Here is a 20,032-nt window from a genome sequence, read left to right on the forward strand (position 1 = left end):
GGGCATCACTATCTAGTAGATAATTAAGACAAGAGACAGATGACAAATATCGTGGGATAGATCCCCCTTATAATCCCATGCCAAACAACATTAATCAGTCACAGCATTATTTCCCACTGAGCTGGAAACAGCCTCTGAATCTTTCTTAACATAGTGCCCTGGGTATTCATTCCCAGTAGAGTAGCGTAGGCACGGAAGAACTGTATAGGATACAAGAGACTGAGTTATCTATCACAAGCAAAGAATAACGGGTAAGACATAAGAACCATAACGCACATACACACACACTTGTGCACACCAGTGTGTGGCATTGTGTAGCTAGACCCATTTCCTGTTGAACCAGACCTTTCATGGAGGAACAAGGTTCACCTTGGGCCAGCATGAGGTTCCTTGGGCATGGTCACTAAGGAAAGCCAAACACATGGTGAGAAGGTGCCTGACCACATTCTCTGCTAACTGAGGAGAGGAAGCTGTCAAGGTGTTAACAGTATACGTACATCCTCACTCTTCTCATAATCATGGGCCTTCAGGTAAGGGATGATGGCCACCCCAGTCTCCATGATGGCTTTGTGGAATAAGCCTTTGGCCATGGGAGACAGTACCTGGAGAGAGAACACAGAAGACCCAGGAAAGGTTACTCCCCACCGACACACATACCATTCATCCCTCTTCAAAGAAACCTTCCCAGGAAGCCTCCTTAAAAGCTCTAAGCTTAGAGGGGAAGAAAGCCCTGGTTTGGGGGTTAAAGGACTAGCTTTGAAGGTTTGGGCAAGTTACTTAACCTCTCTGAGCCCCTGGTTCTTCACAGACTTTGACTTCAAATGTTCAGGCATGTGATTTTTAGCTCCTTCACTTTCTACCTAGGTAACCTCAGACAAGTTGTTTAATATTTCTTTATTTCTTTTTTCTCTCTCTTTTTTTTTTTTTTTTTTTTTGAGATGGAATCTCGCTCTGTGGCCAGGCTGGAGTGCAGTGGCGCGATCTCAGCTCACTGCAACCTCCAACTCCCAGGTTCAAATGATTCTCCTGCCTCAGCCTCCAGAGTAGCTGAGATTACAGGTGCGCACCACCATGCCCAGCTAATTTTTGTATTTTTAGTAGAGACGGGGTTTCACCATGCTGGCCAGGATAGTCTCAATCTCCTGACCACTCACCTCGGCCTCCCAAAGTGCTGGGATGACAGGCATGAACCACCGCACCCAGCCAAGTTGCTTAATATTTCTAAGTATCCGTTCACTCCCCTGTAAAACTGGAGTAAAAATTGAGCCTGTATCACAAAACTGTTGTAAGGAGCAGGGGAGGGGGAAGTAATAAACATAGAACTCTTTACAGAGGGTCTGGTCAAATTTTTCTCATGAAATAATGGTTGTTATAATATATGAAAAGTTAGGTTAATATAATCCACCTTAGAAGGTAATTTTGAAGACGTAAAAAGACCACATATATTGTCAAGTGCTATTCAGCAGAAGCTCTCTTAACTCATCACTATGTTACTGATTTCTGCAATTAACCTGCCAACTGATGCCAAGGAAATGCTGACCACTCTGAGCCAGTGGACCATTTTCTAACACCTCTGTACATTTCTCTTCTCACCAGTTTCTTGCCAAGATTCAGGTGTGTTTGCTTCCAAACCTGTTTTGTCAGTTTCACTTGTTATTGTAATTACATAATCAATGAAATATCATGAGAACAAATGAACTGTATGTGTATAAAGAAAATCAAATTATGTCTGGAAAAAAAATTCTTGATAAAGGATGGCTAAAAAATATTGCTGTCAGGCCAGGCATAGTGGCTCACGCCTGTAATCCCAGCAATTTGGGAAGCCAAAGCAAGAGGATCACTTGAGCCCAGAAGTTCAAGACCATCCTGGGCAATATAGCTAGACCTCATCTCTAAAAAAAAAAAAAAGAATTAGCTGGGCATGGTGGCGCATGCCTGTAGTCCTAGCTCCTTGGGAGGCTGAGGCAGGATGATTGCTTATGACCAGGAGTTTGGGCTGCAATGAACTATGATCACCCCACTGCTTGCCAGCCTGGGCAACAGAGTGAGACCTTGTCTCAAAAAAATATATTGCTGTCACTGGGCACGGTGGCTCATGCCTGTAATCCCAGCACTTTGGGAACCCAAGGTGGGCAGATCACCTGAAGTTGGGAGTTTGAGACCAGCTTGACCAACATTGAGAAACCCCATCTCTACTAAAAATACAAAATTAGCTGGCCATGGTGGCACACACCTGTAATCCCAGCTACTCAGGAGGCTGAGGCAGGAGAATTGGTTGAACCCGGGAGGCGGAGGTTCTGGTGAGCCTAGATTGCGCCATTGCACTCCAGCCTGGGCAACAAGAGCGAAACTCCATCTCAAAACAAAACAAAACAAAAAAACCATATATGTGTGTGTATGTATATATATACTATACAGATATATAGATATAGATATAGATATATAGATATACATCTCTCTATATATATTGCTGTCAAATTGTGTGTGGACAAGAAAGAAGTAAAATATTTGCAGGAAAAGTATAAAAATCCCAAATGCGCTAAAGTCAGACTGCTTTGCAGGCATCTTTAAGTTTGTGCCCACTGTAAAGAAACTGAAACTGCGATTTGAGGACAGTGAATTTTGCAGGTGGTTTATGCAAGACAGTCCATGTTGGAACTCCAGTCAGCAGACCAACTCTGCAAACATAAGGCCCTGTATCAAACTGTTGGTGAGGAAATATACATTTTATGGTTTAAATTAAAATAAAATATTTATATGCATCTTTTGGCATTTCATGCCTTAGCTGAGTTTCCTATTAAACAAGTAATAGCCACTCTGGTAATTGAATACTAGGGTTTCTCCTCTACAAATATAAGGGATTTTTCCTCAAATTATTATTCACTATGTGACCTTAGGTGATTTATTTAAACTTTCTCAGTGACAGGTGTCTTGTCCATGAATTGAGACTGAGCCCCTAACTCATAATGTGTTGTCAGGCTTGAAAAAGACAATGTGTATTAAAGTGTTTGTTCAACATGAAGGCACCAATCAAATGTTAGTGACTCATCATCATTTTTGGAACCTCCCGCACTGAGATTCATTCAAATCACAAAGCAGAGAACTCACAAGACTAGAAACACTTATGGCTCCTGCAGACTCGCCAAAGATGGTCACAGAGCTGGGGTCCCCACCGAAGAACTCGATGTTCTTCTGGACCCAGGACAGAGCAGCTACCTGGTCCTTGAAGGCCCAGTTCCCCAGAGCGTGCTGATCCCATGTGCTGAGGACAAGAGGCAGGGTGAGAATTCTCAGTCAGCCATGATGTGTTTCCCACAGCCCTGGAAGTTCTCAGCAGAGGCTGTGGGCAGGTGTCAGTGGGGAGGGGACTGAGAGTCAGAGCCCTGGAGGAGCTGGGGAAACCGGACTCAGTTCTCACACTTTGCTGAGATTTGGATTTCTTTGAGGATTTGATGAAAGCTATGCACCCAAGAAAAATGCACATTCAATATTGTAGGTGCAATTTCAAGTATTCACAGGTTCCTCAGAATCCATGAATCCCAATCCATGAATCCTGTGTTGCCCAGGTTTGTCTGGAATCCGTGAATCCATTCCTGAGAGTTGATCTGTACTAGAAAGCAACGGTTTCCTGAGCACAGAATTTTCCATGAAACTAAATTAATAGTAGTCATAAGAACAGTAACAAGCCGGGCACGGTGGCTCATGCCTGTAATCCCAGCACTTTGGGAGGCTGAGGCGGGCAGATCACGAGGTCAGGAGATCGAGACCATCCTGACTAATATGGTGAAGCTCCGTCTCTACTAAAAAAAAAAATACAAAAAAATTAGCTGGACATGGTGGCAGGCACCTGTAGTCCCAGTTATTTGGGAGACTGAGGCAAGAGAATGGAGTGACCCCGGGAGGCGGAGCTTGCAGTGAGCCGAGATCGTGTCACTGCACTCCAGCCTGGGCAACAGAGCAAGACTCTGTCTCAAAAAAAATAAAAATAAAAAAAATAAACAAACAAACAAAAAACAATAACAGCAGCTGCAGCATGTACCAGACACTGTTTTAAGGGCTTTAAGGCTAATACTCCTACAGCCCTCATGCCTATGAGGTAAGTGGTGCTGGTTTTTCTGTCTTTGCTTCTTTGGGTCTTCCCCACCCTTCTCTGCCGTGCCCCCCAAAAGCTGACCTCTAGGAATGGCATCACCCAGGCCTCAGCTGTGTGCCATGAGGGTGGGCTAGAGAGACTGCAATGTTTATCTCCCCACCCCGTGCTCCTTCTCTGCTGGGAAGTGTTTGCGCAGAGTCTGCTTTTCTCCACAGCAGCACCTCATGCCAACTCCCTTCCACTAAATCTGTGAGCCTGCTGTCAGGAGACCAACGGATACATCAACTCTTTAATTCAGGCAAAGAGAGGTTAAACCCCCTTGCCCAAGAGCTAGAAAGCTGCAGTTTTGGGATCCCACGCCCCCATGCTGCTGCTCCTGCACAATTGCATGTTTCCCGGGATGGAATTAATGGGAGAACAAATGAAACAAGTGGAAATGCCATAGAACCAAAGAAATGTCTAGACCAAAAGCATGCATGCAGTGCACACTATATATGCACGTCATCCTGGGGCACATTCTACTCCCCTCCATTTTCCAGTTCCCCAGACTGCTCCTTCCCCTGGGTCGCCTCCACTGTCTATGACCACTGAGCCGGCTCTGACTCCACCTTCTCTCTCCCAGGCCCCTGCTCAAGGGTCAAGCCCTGCCCATTTTACCTCCATTCTACGGTGGCTCCCACCCTGGTCCCCGTTTCTCCAGCTCTGTTTATCCTGAGAAGCGTATTATACCTCAGTGGTTACTATCTCAGCCTCGAGCACAGGATTCACAGCCTGGCCACTTCTTATCTGGGGGACCTTGGGCAAGTCACTTAACCTGCTTTGCCTCAATGGTTCTCATGTCTAAAATGGGGATAATGATAGTGCCCACTCCACATGGTTGTGAAGATGGACAGTGCCAGGCAGACAATAAGCATGTCATATTCACACGTTATATACATGTTAGCTATTGCTTTTGTGGTTGAATGACCCCATGGCCTGCATCAAGACAGTGCCTCCCCAGTGGGGCTCCCTATCTGCAGCTGGGCACCCCTGGCTCAGCATCTACTCTGCTCCAGAGTGAGGTTCCTGGTACGCTACTCTGAGAAAGGTACTCCTGGTCCCTCAATCTGTATTGGGTAAAGCCCAAACTCCACGTACGGCCTGGCATTCAAGGCCTTTCCCTATCAGGCCTGTCCTTGCCTTCCCTTATCCATCTCCTGCTGTAGCTTCATCTACCTATGATGAAAACCAGATACGATAAGCAATTATTGAAAGCTCTTCTACCAAAGGAATCTTATGCAGAATCCTTATATAGAGAGCAACTAGAAGTGTAATTACTCTGGTCAGAGCACCCCGTCAGCCTCTCCTGCCTGCAAAGCACTCCCAGAGCCACATTCCAGGGCTACAGGCCCAGGGCAGTTTGCAAAAGTATTACTTCATCCCCATGTGTTGCTACCTCCCTCCCAACTTCCTAGTCTTTGCACAGGTAGCACCATTTGCCAAACACATGTTCTCTGAACCCCTTCTCCTCAAACCCATCCACATCCTTCTGGTGCAACTCCAATGCCACCCCTCTCTGAAGCCTCCCTGATCCCTTGCAACTCCTTCCTCTGTTTCCACAGCCCCATGGCCTCTCACTCTTGGAGAATTAACCATGTCCTTCTTGGTAATGTGGATATTTTTGTCCCTGCATTATCTCCCCCATAGTCAGGAGCCTCTGTAAGGCGGGATTCATATTTGAAACATTACTGCCTTTCCCATAGTATGTGACAGTGACCCGCAAGCATAATCCTGGCCCCACCTCTCACTTCTCCTCTTTGTTTACATTGGACCCTCATCAGGACTTCTCCTGCCATGTCTTAGGCAGGATAGTAGAAACGGTCAAGAGACCTAGCTCTGTTTTGTGACCCCTGGGAAGTTGTTTGGCCTCTCTGGGCCTGCATTTTCCAGCTGTGAAAAGAGAATAACAACAGAGAACCTTCCTTGAAGGATTATTTTGATGGTAAGTTGAAATAATGAATGGCAAGTGCACAGCCCCACGGCTGGCTCAGTGAAAGCCCAGTACATGTTAGTCGTGACTGGAGGAGGGAAGCCACTGTGATGGAGTGATGATTCTCAGGTGAGCATTTGAGAAGCCCTGGGGTGAGGCTCAGGTAGACACTACCGACTGCTCACACAAACAGTGTCCTGTTCTTCCAGGGCACACAGTGGGGCTACGTGGCCCCAGCTCACTTACAGCTGGATGTGGCCATGTGACTGAGTTCTGCCAATGGTGAGTGAACAGAAGTGACAAGTGCCACCTGCAGGCTGGTCCAGGAGACCCTCCATTGCATGATCCTCCATGCTCTCTCGGTCCACCCACCAAATGCAGAAGATCGGGGCCCTAGAGAATCCACATCAGAGCTCAAGATGTAAGGAGCCAGATCCCTGGTTGACCGTGGGGAAGAATGTCTGCCAATCAGGGATGCTCAATTAAACTTTACCCAAGTGAGAAAGAGATTTTTATTGTTTTAAGCCACCAAAATTTTGGGATTTATCTGCTACAGCTGCAAAAATTACCTAAGTAATTAGGGCCAGTTTTGTTCAATGTCCCGGAAGGCTCGCTCCTTCTTAGGTTGCTGGGCACTGTCTATGGCTACTGCACTGCTGCCCCTTGGGGATCTGGGATGTGCATCATTTGGAGAGACTCACGTGAAGAAACCAAATATTCCCAGCCAGTACTGGACGACCACAACCAGCACGTCCTCGTAGGCAGCCAGGGTGGACCCATCAAAGGTGGAGGCTGAGCCAGTCTTGAAGGCACCCCCCGGGAACCACACCAAGACCTGAGGAGGGGAGAGGAGCGTCCAGTCAGCCCACCAGGCACCACCTCCCCTCCCCATGCAGTTTGAGGCACACGTTCTTAAGGTGAAATATAAATGTCCCATTTGCTAAGCAGGGTACAAGGTTTTGTCTTTTGAAGAAGGCCCAGGGTTAAGCATGTGGCCTCTGGCACCTGAGTGCCTCGGTTTGACTCCCAGCTCTGCCGCTGACTAGCTGTGCGACCTTGGGAAGATTACTTAGCCTAAGGCTCATTTTTCTCATCTGTAAAATGTGAAGAAGGAAAGTATCTCACTTATGAAGTTATCATGAGGTTTAAACAAAATTCTGCATCTAAAGCTCATAGAAAAATGAGCAACAGCACATTTCAAGTTTCAAGTGCTCAGAAATTGTTCACTAAATACCTGTGAACCTGTGACCCACAGGAAGATGGAAACCATTGTAAGCCATGTATAAGAGCAAAAGCAGCCCAAGGTGTTTCAGAGAAAAGCTCTCTACCTTCAGAGAGAGGAGAGGAGGGGAGGGGAGAAAAGAGGAATGGAGGAGGTGAGAGGAGGAGAGGGGGAGAAAAAGAGGAGAAGGAGAAGAAGAAAGAGGAAGAGGAAAGAAGAAGGAGGGAGGAGGAAGAGGAGGAGGAGAAAGGATGAAAAATGAAGAAAGAAACAAGGAAGAGAAAGAAGAAGGGTCAGGTACAGTGGCTCACGCCTGTAATCCCAACACTTTGGGAGGTTGACACGGGTGGATTGCCTGAGCTCAAGAGTTCAACACCACCCTGGGCAATATGGTGAAACCCAGTCTCCACTAAACAAAAAATTAGCCAGGTATGGTGGCAGGCACCTGTAATCCCAGCTACTTGGGAGGCTGAGGTACAAGAATCCCTTAAGCCCGGGTGGCTAAGGTTGCAGTGAGCCGAGTTTACACAACTGCACTCCAGCCTGGGCAACGGAGCAAGACTCTGTCCCCAAAAAAAAAAAAAGGGAGGGAAGGGTAAAATTTTTATTGATTAGAAAAATTGGGATCAGGGAACATAAAACATTATTCAAATGGCATTATCTCTATTTATATATTTAATAACAAATCCCTTCCGTTCTCTTTCTTAAGGTCATATTAGAGATTACAGCCTTTGGGGCAGGTAAAGAGAAGAAAACCACTCAGGAAAGGGGAGGTGGACAAACCTCTAGCTTTGGTGCCAGAATCTAGCACCTACTGTGTATACAACATGGAGCAAGTCATTTATGCCCTTCCTGTGCCTCATCTTCTCCATCTGTGGAATGGGTCCAAATCGTCCTTACCCACTGGGTTAGCGTGGGAGTTAAATCAGATGATGTACTGTGTCTGGCACACAGCAAGCATTTAATAGACGTTACTGTTATGATACAAGACAGCCAGTTTCCCCTGGCAGAGGCATGGGGAAGAGAAGAGGATGCGAGGGTGTGGCTAAAAAATAGAACATGCCTTTCCCCCACTTACTGACACAGGGATATTTTATATTCTTAAATGAAACACTTAACATGATTACCTGACTGTCTTCATTATAAACAGAAAAGTTGGAGGATAAAATTATTCTTTTTGAAAAAAGATACCTCAAATTTAAGAAAAAAGTCAGATTCCTTTTAAGCAGTGTCTTTTCTGAAAGCTTACAGGTCACTAAATATGCAACAGAGGGGAAAAACAAAACAAAATAAAAATTAAAAGTTAAGGCACTGCCAATAAAGAATCAATCAGAAAAACTGATCACGTGAATCTATCATTCAAATGATTTTTAAAAATTGTTGATGTGATTACATTTCCCTTTTACCCAACAGGGGGTAGTTCCAGTTCCAGACATGTAGCTGCACTGCCTGGATCCCAGGCCAAGGTCCTGCTAGCTGGAGCCCGAAGCACACAGCAGGCAGCCTTACGGGGAGCTTGGAGCCTGCATTGGCGTGGGCAGGGGCATAGATGTTCAGGTAGAGGCAGTCTTCTGACACTCCGAATTTGGGGTAATGCACCTTGAGCATGTGTTGATCTAAGAGCAGCCACTCTGAGTTCTGGAGGCACCTTGGAGAAGGAGAGGAGAAAACCCTCAGGAAAAGTTATCAGCAAACTTGCCTGGGAAGGGCCAGTTCTTCTGACAGTGGGGAGGCCTGGCCGTCTCCTCTGCCTGAGCAGAAGAGGCAGCTACCAGTACAAAGTCCAATCATGCCCAAACCCCCATGGTTTCCAAAAGAAACAAGCAAGCAAATTATAATTCTCATTGATCTGGTTGCTGGGTAGGAAAGCACATGGTGTAGAATAATTGCACCGTTACCCCCACCACCCTGCCATGCCTACACCACCCTCCTATGCCACCACCATAATATAGACACACATAACGACCCAAGCTGGCCCAACAATTCCCCAAACTTTAGAGGGCAGGATACAGTCGAATAACAAGGGCTTTGCCCCTGCGGCTCCCTATTCTGTCCCCAGACGAGCAAAGGAACATTTCCAGGCCTCTCTACCTGGAACCACCCAGGACAGACTGGCAGGGAGACTCCTGCACCCAGGCTTTGCTCAAGCCGGGCCCTTGCCTCGACTGCTCTCTCCCCATATCTGCGTGCTCACATTCTTCCCTTTGTTTCAGATTCACTCCAAATTGCCACCTCCTCCCAGAAGCCTTCTGAGATTTCTCCAGTTCTACCATACCTCTTCTTCAGAAACACCCACCTACTTTGCGTACTTTTTCAGAATTTGTCCTAAGCTTGGGCATGTGCATTATCATCATCCCCAGCTCAACTGTGAGCAGCTAAAAGCCTAAGACTGTTTTAGTCACCTCTGTACCTCAGAGCACCAGCACAGAGCATGATACACCGTAAGATTAAGCAAGGATGTAAATGTGAACGCTTCTACCATACTGCGTACACAATCAATTCTTAATAGAATAGTGTGCAATATTGCTGAACGTCTTCTCCTGCAGGTGTTTATGCCTCCTTGCCCCTTTGTATGTTGTTGATCAGGTCTCAGCACTTTCAGCAAAGCCGTCTCTGACCTCCCATCAAAGCTAGGCCAGGTGGGTCTTTGTTTCCCCTCAGTACCCTTCCCTGACACCCTAATGGTTGCTCTTCCCATCTTATATTTTAGCTGTCGATTACTCTTTACGTTGCTGCCACCATCACCCCTCTGCATGCTCCCTGACGACAGCTGTGACTCAACCCCTGCGGTGTCCCCAAGCCTAATGGAGAGCCAGTTATCAAGTTGGTTCGCAATGAATATTAGTTGGATGAATGAATGAACGCACAAACAAATGAGTTTCAGCTTGATGTCCTCAGTCCTTGGACCACATGGGGTCATCTTCTGTGGCTTAGGGAATATCCTGGCACCAGAATTTCTTCTGCCAGGAACCCATGTGGCCCAACCTGAGAGCTTGACAGAATCTAAAGAGTTGGAAGATTCTAGGGGATTTTCAAGTCTCACTGCCCACCCAGTAAGTCTCACCTCACCCCTCCACAATTAACCTGGTAACTGGTTACCTACCCGAGCTTGAAAATCTGCAGTGACCAGGAGCTCCTTACCTCCCGGAGTCCCTGTGTCACAGAGATTCTTCCACATGTTCATTCCATGGGTATTTATGGAGTTCACCATGGACCAGGTATTGCATCAGGCACCATTTTGACAGCTGGAGCTAACACCCTTCTAGTGTGGTTCTTCTCAATAAAACCCTCACCCAGTCTGACCATAGAGGCCAGGCTTGGGTGAGAGGTCACAAGAAGATACCTAGACAGTCCCTTCTGACCAAAGGACTCAGTACGCCCATTTCAGCACTTCTAAAAAACCTGGCTGGTGATCAGAGTCTCTAAAGAGCGTTCAGACAACAGTTTCCTGGGCTCAGCTTGGGATATTCTGATTCAGAAAGTTCAGAAAGGAGCTTGGAGAATCTGCATATTTTTAAAGATGCCTCCAGCGACCTGGCCATCAGCCAGTTTAGGAGTCAGGGGATTACCAAACCACTCGCCCGAGTCTCAAGCCCTCTCTCTCCCTCCTCCCCCATCCACGCCAATCCCTCTTCTTTCCCACTGGGCTGCATGACCTGAATTCCTGCCACTCCCAGAGTCACAAACCACCCGTGGGCCCGAACCTGGTCTTACAAATTAGGGTAGGAGGTGGCTTCTTGCAAGTTATCCCAGGGCGATGCAGGCTGCGGGTTCGTAAATCGCAGGGATCCCAGCGGGGGAGCAGCAAAGGGGACTCCGAGGAACACATTCACAGGCACAGGGCTTCCCAGCACCGTGACTTGCTTGCCCTGAATCCATCCCAGACTGGTGTTCCTCTGTGGCCCTTCAGCAGAAGGCCCTGTGGGAACACATGGGAGGAATCAGGAGCAGGCTGGGGACAGGCAGGGCAATGGCCCACCCAGTCTGGAGCTCCCCAGTGGGGACGTGATTCCTTCACCCAGAGGCTGTGCAGCTGGCGGTATCCAGGTTCCCCCTCTGTGAATCCAGGTCCATGGCTTCTTCCAAGATTGCTGTAGAAGTCACCCCCATGAGACCACTGAATTAGTTTCTCCTAGGAGCCCACCAGTACCTAGCCACAAAATTTTCCCCCATTCACTCAGGAACTCATCTCCCTTCTGCTGAGAGCTCTTTCTTTCTACAGGATTGACACATACTGAACTCTGTAGATCCTGGGATGCCACAAACGCATCTTCCCAGGGGTTCCTACACTTCTGTCACTCCACACCCTCCAGCACCACTGCTGGCACATCTGTGCGGCACCTGCATGATTGCTGGCTTTTCTTTTTTTTTTCTTAAAATTTAATTCCAATGAACTCCTTTTAAAAATTTTACCTAGAAGAATTCCAAGTAATGACATTTATGGAATTGTGGTTTTGGTGAGTTAGGTATATGCTTTTGAATACACATGAATATTCATGGGTGAAAATTTAAAATTCATGTAGATACTTCCTGAAATCAACCCATCTACTTCCAGGAGCATAAAGATGGCACTTTGGGAGACTGGGCATGCAGGGGTCTCAGTCACCACACAGAACGTGGAGCCTTGGGAAGGAAACTGCCCAGCTACTTACTTAGCAAGACCCGGGTGTCTTAGCACTGTTTCTAAGGTCATTTCATTACTGAAAGTCCTGTCGCTGCAGCCAGGAGTGCAGAAGCACAGGTTCTGCTCCTCACATTTCCCCAGTGCTCAGGATAGAGCCCCTCTAAACCCCTTGCAGAGTGTGAGCAACCCAAGGGCAGAACCAGGGTCTTCTGTGCGCTACCCACTCCCAAGAACGAAGCTCTGGTCCTAGGTTCTCGGCAACAGCAGAACATTGATGACATCAAAGTACTACATAGTTCTCCACGGACCCTCAGAGACCTCTGAAAAATAACTTCATTTCTACCAGTGGAAAATCCTCACCCACTCTATCTTCTGAGAGCCCTCCTCTCCCATTGGGTATCTCACCTTTAGTGGGGGCTGCAAGGACCCAGATAGCCCAAATTAGGATCTGGCCTGGGTGCACCCAATTCCCGCTCACTTGGCTGCCTGCCTGTACTCTGTGAACATTGACGGCGGCTGCTGGCCTCAGAGAGCTTCGGTTGGGAACCAGAAGGAGCTTCCTGTTAACAGGCTAATGCTGAATAGGTAGGCAGAGGGAGCAGAGTTACTGAAGAACAGCATCAGAACAATATTCTCAAAGGAATTGACCAAGCAAGACTTTCCTGTTCTGATTTACTTAAGAAGCTGATGAGTAACTCTTGAGCTGAGGAAAGATAATTTGATAGGCTTTGGACTTCCGGGATGGGGGAAACAAAAAAGACATCCCAGACCAGGCAAGACATTTTAGGATTATGAGTTCCAGAGACCCAAGGATGAATGAGGTTTCCAGACCTGCCTGTGATGACAGAAGGACACAGTGCAGGCTGGAGAAACCGAGAAGTTTCTGAGAAGAGGAAGAAGGTTGCTGCTGGGATAAACAAGTGGCTCTGAAGGCACAAACACTGCCAGCTCAGACTAGCAGCCTGGCTGGCCCTGCCAACAAGAGTCTTCAATGGCCATTTGGTCTACAGCCACCTTGGCAACCTTGAGGCTTCTTCGATTATATTATTTCCCCTCTGGCCCTTCATAGTTGCCACCAAAAAGATTCTCCCTGGCCTTCAAATCTGTCCCTTCATCTGACCAGAAATATCATCAATTCTGTACACCACTGCCCACTCAACTGTTTTAAAGCACTTCACACAAACTATCTTGTTGCCAACACCACCACCCCCATTTTGGATGTCTTTCTTCTCCAGCTTCTTCTTTAAAATCCAATTTAACTTCCACCTCTTCCAAGAACCTTCCCCTGATTCTCCTGAACTTCTTAGTGCTTTGTTTTTCCAACCTCTCCTATTTTCTAATAAATTGTAGCCATGACTCTCTTCTTCCTTGGAGTACACCTAGGACTTTTCCATGTACATATTCATCACAGCTTCTTACATGTGCCCTGTGGCTTCCCAAAGCTCAGCCCTAGACCTTCTGTCTTCACAATTTGTACCATTCCCACTGCCAAATTGACTATCAATTTACTTGATTTTTTTTTCTTTAAATTGACATTTTTTAAAAACTGTTATTAAAGAAAATTGTATCTACCTAGTGCAATAAGGAAGAGCTTTTGGGAAGAGCAAGCCAATATATCTTGCATTTCTATACCACAAAACCATTCCCTTTACCTCTAGCAACCATTACAACAAAGGGGTGGTGTATGGTGGAGAAGATCCCCAAAATAAGACAAACAAGAAAATCCAGCCTTTGTGTACAGTGGATTTTGGAAAGGAGAAGGGAACAGAGGTAGGGAAAGCACGTGTGATGCAAAGTGCCCTGACTCCCCCTCTTAGACGTAGGTCCTAAAGGGGTAGAGCGATGAGGTAAAGTGATGGGGTGCAGTGATGGGCTGAAATGTGTGCTAAGTAGTGAAGGGTTCTCCAGGAGGATACTGACAGAAGGGTTCCACATCTCAACCAACCTGGGGCAGCCACAGCAGAGCAGAAGTGGTTGGGCTAAGAGAGATCTCAGGGGGTGCTCCTATTTCCCTTGGATCCCTAATTCCTTGAAATTGATCCAGACATCACCGTGTGGCTTTGAAGAAAACTTGGAGGTGACTACCAACCTGGCTGGGAGCTAGAGGAGGAGGAAGGCAGGGGGCTACAGAGGTGCTTCATGGACTCGAGAACAGAGTGAAACCACAACCTGGCCTGTGCTGGAGCACAGTGTTGAACACTGGGCGGGGTGAGGTAGGGCACTGAGTCAGTCAGGGAGAATCAGTGGGCTTTGATCAAGATGAGAGGACAGACCATGAGCTCACCGCTTGAGAATTCATCCTCCTCCCAGGAGCCCCGGCAGTGGGACACACAACAACGCAAGGACTTCTGCAAGTGGGTCCAAGCTCCCTCTGCCCTCCCACTCATGTGGTCCTATTAGCACCCCATAACTCACACAGCCAGACACCATCTTGGCAAGGAGTGCGGGTGGGGTGGGGAGCGGAGCAAATATGAGAGGCTATGGATTTATTTGAAGTGATTATGCTATCTAAACAAAGTGTTTAAATTACTGAATGGGACTTTACCAGATTGACTTAGATGTAATTATCTATCATTAACCAGAGAGGCGAAGAATTCTCCTTGCTAAAAATGGAAATTAACAAGCATTATATGTATACATATATATATGTGTGTGTGTATATATATGTGTGTGTGTGTGTGTATGTATATATATATATATATGACATGCTGTAATACCACCAAACTGAGTCTTTCTCTTCCACAAAATCAGAATGCAAAGAGAACTATAGAGGAAATGGTTTCCTAATGAAATGTCTTCTATTTGCTGTTCTCTCTAGGTACCACTTCTGTCGCAGGCATCCCCTAATGCACAGGACCTACTCTGTGAGGAACACTGATAATGTAAGGCATCAATGCCACTAGCCTTCATTTATAGAATGCCTTACAGGTACCAGACCCTGGGCTAAATGCTTTATTTGCATCTATTACCTAATTTAATGTGATGAATCTCATTTTGTAGATGAGGAAGCTGATATTTTGCAAGGTAGGATTACTGGTCCAATATCACAAAGCTGAGAAGCGGCACAGCTGGGACTAGAGCCCAGGTTTCCTGCCCTCAAGCTGCAGGCTTTGCAATTTGGGGAGGAGGGAGTAGGAAAGGAGCTGCAATAGAAAGATCTGGGAGGATGGGCTGGCTTCTGCAGTTCTTGGGCCATGAAAAATTACTCAATCTTCCAGAAAGCCGAATAACCACTTGACATCACCTCCTTGGACCTTGATGTCCCCATTAGTAGCACAGGCCAGTGGCCTGGATGGCCCCTGGGAGACACAGACCTTTGATAGGCTCTCCCTGTTCTCCCAGATTGCTCTGCTGAAACCCTGAGGGAGAAAACCAAGATGAGGGCTAAGGGCTTGTTCTTTAAGCAGCTTTGCTTAAAACATAGGTTAATCTACCCCTGCTGATAGGTGGTAAAGATCAAAGCCCACTTTTGAATTCTCATGAAGGGAAGCTAAAGGAACCTTGAAGGTACAAGAGCAATGGCAGCTGCCTCAGGGTGGAAACCAACCTATAGGTGGACAAAACAAAGGAGTGGTGCTCTGGTGCTAGAATCAGGTCACTGGGCAATGCCCCACACACCACACATGGACCTACAGCTGGGAAGCCTTAGAGCTTCCATCTCATAACCTGTTTCTCCAAACGCCTCACACATTCACATTAAACCCAAACATTTTAACTTGACCTTCAAATCTTTTCTCATCTGGCTCCATTCTACGATTCCAAACTAATGCCTCACTGCAATCCCACTGCTACCCCATCACTGCACCCCCACCACTACCCCCACCACTGCACCCCATCACTGCACTCTACCACTGCACCCCATCACTGTGCCCCATCACTGTGTCCCATCACTGCACCCCCACACTGCATTCACCACTACCCCCACCACTGCACCCCATCACTGCACCCCACCACTGCACCCCATTGCTGCACCTCATCTCTGCATCCCACCACTGCACCCCATCACTACACCCCATTGCAGCACCCCGTGATGGCACCCCCACCACTGCACACCACCACTGCATCCCACCACTGTACCCCATCACTGCACCTCCACCATTAGCCCATCGCTGTACCCTACCACTGCACCCCACCACTGCACTCCATCACTACACCCATCACTGCATCCCCACCACTACCTCCACCACTGCACCCACACCATTTAACCACCATCACTGCACCCTACCACTGCACCCCTCCACTTCACCATCACTGCACCCTACCACTGCACCCCATCACTGCACCTCATCACTGCACCCCATTTCTACAGCCCATTGCTGCACCCCATCACTGCATCCCACCACTTCAACCCATCACTGCACCCCATTGCTGCACCCCATCACTGCACCCACACCACTGCACCCCACCACAGCACTCCACCAATGCTCCCCATTTCTATAGTCCATTGCTGCACTTCGTCACTGCACCCCATCACTGCACCCTACCACTGTACCCCTAACAGTGTACCCCACCACTGCACCTCCACCACTGCACCCCACCACTGCACCCCACCACTGCACTGCATCACTGCACTCCATCACTGCAACCCCACCATTGTACTACATCACTGTACCCCCATTACTGTGCCCTACCACTGAACTCTCACCTATATACTTCATTATTGTACCCCACCTCTGCAGGCCACTACCTCCCATCCCTGCAAGCCCATGACTGCGCCCTATCACTGCATCCCATTTCTATACCTCATCACTGCACCCCATCACTGTACCTCCACTCCTGCATCTCATCACTGCACCCCCATCACTATATCCAGTGTTTGTTATATTTTCCTCCCCTGGAGTGTTTTGCCTTGAATTTCTTTTTTCTTTTTGAGACAGTGTCTCTCTGTCACCCAGGCTTGAGTGCAGTGGCATGACAAACTCCTAGGCTCAAGTGATCCTCCCACCTCGGTCTCCCAAGTAGCTAGGACTACAGGTGCACACCACCACACTTGGCTAATTTTTTTAATTGTTTTGTAGAGATGGAGTCTCACTATGTTTCCCAGGCTCATCTCCAACTCCTGGTCTCAAGTGATCCACCAGCTTCTGCCTCCCAAAGCTCTGGGATTACAGGGGTGTGGCCAGGCATGGGCCACCACACTTAGGTGACTTCTTTACCCAATGAAATCCTAAAGATTGTCTTAAAGATTCCATGAAAAACCACTTCCTCCATGCAGACCTTCCCTCTAGAATCATTCTCCTCTTCCCACCCATGCACTTTTTATGACTCTATTATTTACAATACCCTGCCCTTGTTCTATAGTTGGTATACCCAATGATAGTGATGATGATGACTAAGACAAGGACCATGTGATCTCTCATGCAGGTCATAAAACTTCAGCCCACCTCGGATTTAAGCCACAGCTGCAGTGGACAGTAGTGTGCAGGCCCAGCCTCCCCTTGCACTGACAGCATACCACCTGAAGCATGGGTGGGCCCTGGCTTTCTATTTTCTGCCCCAGAGCAGAAACGTCCCTTCTGTCTTTGCTCAAGTGAGACCAGAATTACAGGACAGATGGAGTCCCCCAGGAGGAACCCTCAACAGAAGGGTCATGAGAGCTGAGGGAGCTCTGAGGTATTCTGTGTGCTGCATGAAAGTCCTAGGAAGTGGGGCTCCCATTGCTCACAGCATCAGTCTCAGGAACACCCCCTCGTCTCACCTTCCCTCCTCCCCTCCACCCTTGCTCCTAAGTAATCTACCTTTTTACCCAAATCCCTGCCTCAGGCTCTGCTTTCAGGCACACAAACCCGGCAGTCGGTATGAGAAGGAGACCTAGAGAGCAGACCCTCAGTGAGATTCTGAAACTGGATCTCACCCCTAGTCAGATAGCATCCTATTACTAAGATTGTCAGTGGTGGACTGGGATGTGGTTCAGAGGAGTGAGCTGCACTGAGGCATGCATTAACATTAGCACCTCTAGGTATAGAGGCAAGGGTAATTACAAGTATTGTGGTGTTGGCTGCCTTTTGTTAACTGCCTTAGAAAGCCTGAAAAAAATGGCAGTCTCCATGAATCAGCTATCAACACAGAGTACACTGTGAAAATCAGAAGGTCTCCTAGCAGCTTTTAAAGATAGCTGTGTCTCCTGGAACCAGTTAGACTATGATGAAAATTAGACCCAGAGTCTAAGGGTCTCTGAGACTAAAAGAGTAAGGGTAAGGTTGAGCCTATAGCCTTGAAAAATCTCCTAAGTTAAAGTTAGGACACCAACAGGGAATGATTGAGAGCCTGAGATGTGGAATGGGGACATCTGGATGGATGCATTTGAGGACTATGAATACCCGGCTTCTCCTAAACTCTGCAGCCTGGCAGAAGCAGCCTCTCCTTACTAGGAGACACCAGACACTTGTACTCTGGTAACAATGCATAGACTTGCCCTGTGATAGATACTTCCCAAGATAAAGCTTTTCCTCATCAGTATCACCCAATCCACTCATTGTTCCAGGCCAGTAACCAGGGCCAGGCTTAAGCATAGCTTAAACAAGAACATAAGTTCCTTCCCCAGGAGAAAAGGGATTTCCTACTGAATGAATCGCATGATGTGGCTATTATGTCCTGATAGGAACAGAGAAAAACATGCGTGGAGGCTGGTCTTGAGGGTGGTAAGCCTGAGGGGTGGAACAGAAGGTAATACTGGATAAGAGAGAATTTATTAGCACAAGAGCACATTCTCATGATGCAGGACTTACTGTACTCAAGAATGCCTCGGGCAGATGCTAATAAGCTATGAGAGTGGACCCATGAAGCAGGGACATGATGACAGCCTACAGCAAATGCAATGGAGATGTTAGAATTAGCCAATTAGAATGGCCAAGTATTGATGAAGAGATGAGAAGGTTCAAGGATGTGGAACTGTTAAAATAAATACATCTCCTAGAATGAGGGACCCACTACCTGATAATGTTTCCTGAGAGTGACAGAGGATCCCTTCACTAAGACAGTAAGGAATTTGCTAGGCAGGAAGGAATTATTTGAGAAGCTCAGTGGTGATAATCCTTGTTAGCTACCATAGAAATGGGATCCCTAGTATCAGTGTGAATGAGTCTGGAATAGCAGAGGCCAGGTTGTGCCGCATAACCAGAGGTAAGGTGGAAATAATTACCTTAATGGGCAATGGGCAAAAAAACCAGAGTGGCAACCAGGATGCCTTGTTCCACAGAGATCTATGACAATGGCTAATAGGTCATGGTATTCCTAGAAGTAAAGTAGACAGGCAGCCAACTTGAATGTTGTTTAACTTGTAAAATCAGAGAAAGTCAAGAGATGATGATTAGAAGTTTATGTCGGCCATAACAATGAAAAATCACAATCCCTTACTAGATCTTTCCAGATCTGAACCACTTGTCAAACCTACTGAGCTCATTGTTTTAAGGAGTCCGGGTCCTTCAAGAGAGGACTATGCAATGTCACTATAAATATATAACTATAAACATACCCCCAGTCCTTCCTAAGAGAGATTTATAGCCAGGACTTATCTCCTAATGGAAAGTTCTGGATGCATGATCACTTGGTGTCCATGGTCCAGCATTTTTTTGATACCAGGACCCACTAATGCACAGAGGCGATTCTCAAAGGGGTTTAATTCCCTACTGTAGTAGGCATGGCCTTACACCAGAATTGCAGGGACCACACCATGATCCTCCCACTGGAGCTTGCCATGAGCTCCACCTGCACCTTCTCCTAACCCTGACATTTCCACTGTCACAGGCCTGCCAAATCATATCACCCAGGCAACAGGACTGATTGATCCACAGCCTAGACTTGCCAGTGCCATTTCTTCTTCAGACCCTACCCCACTCAAACCTGGTGGTCTTTCATGTGATCTGGAATTTAGGCTAGAGACATATGTCTAGGTGTGGAATGTGCTGCCTTCACATACCAAGGAGACTTTGCCTCCTTCTTCTTAGCAAGAGTTGCAAGACAGTTAGATTTTTCTTCTACTTTAGTGGAGAAATCCTAGCATGTTCTGCCCATGGGATTCCTAAAACCTTCACTGAAATGTCCCTTCCTTGAGTTTCCAAAGGGCTTATCTCCCACCCTCTGGAGCAAAAAGCCTCCAGAGGGCTGGCCACCTCTTGCTCATCC

At 47.2% G+C, this 20,032-nt stretch overlaps 1 protein-coding gene across 1 annotated transcript in view; it reads right to left on the reverse strand.

The window, feature by feature from the left end:
• The window catches only part of CES5A (carboxylesterase 5A), a 110,452-nt gene that overhangs the window by 17,241 nt on the left and 73,179 nt on the right, over positions 1-20,032 (reverse strand). The window contains exons 3-7 of the mRNA XM_054534420.1: positions 10,999-11,203; positions 8,794-8,932; positions 6,764-6,897; positions 3,109-3,262; positions 498-602 (exon numbers count right to left, since the gene is read on the reverse strand). Coding sequence (XP_054390395.1) covers positions 498-602; positions 3,109-3,262; positions 6,764-6,897; positions 8,794-8,932; positions 10,999-11,203 — 737 coding nt within the window. The remainder of the gene's footprint in view (positions 1-497; positions 603-3,108; positions 3,263-6,763; positions 6,898-8,793; positions 8,933-10,998; positions 11,204-20,032) is intronic.

The sequence above is a fragment of the Pongo abelii genome, chromosome 18, assembly GCF_028885655.2.
Source record: "Pongo abelii isolate AG06213 chromosome 18, NHGRI_mPonAbe1-v2.0_pri, whole genome shotgun sequence".
Taxonomy (NCBI): Eukaryota; Metazoa; Chordata; class Mammalia; order Primates; family Hominidae; genus Pongo; species Pongo abelii.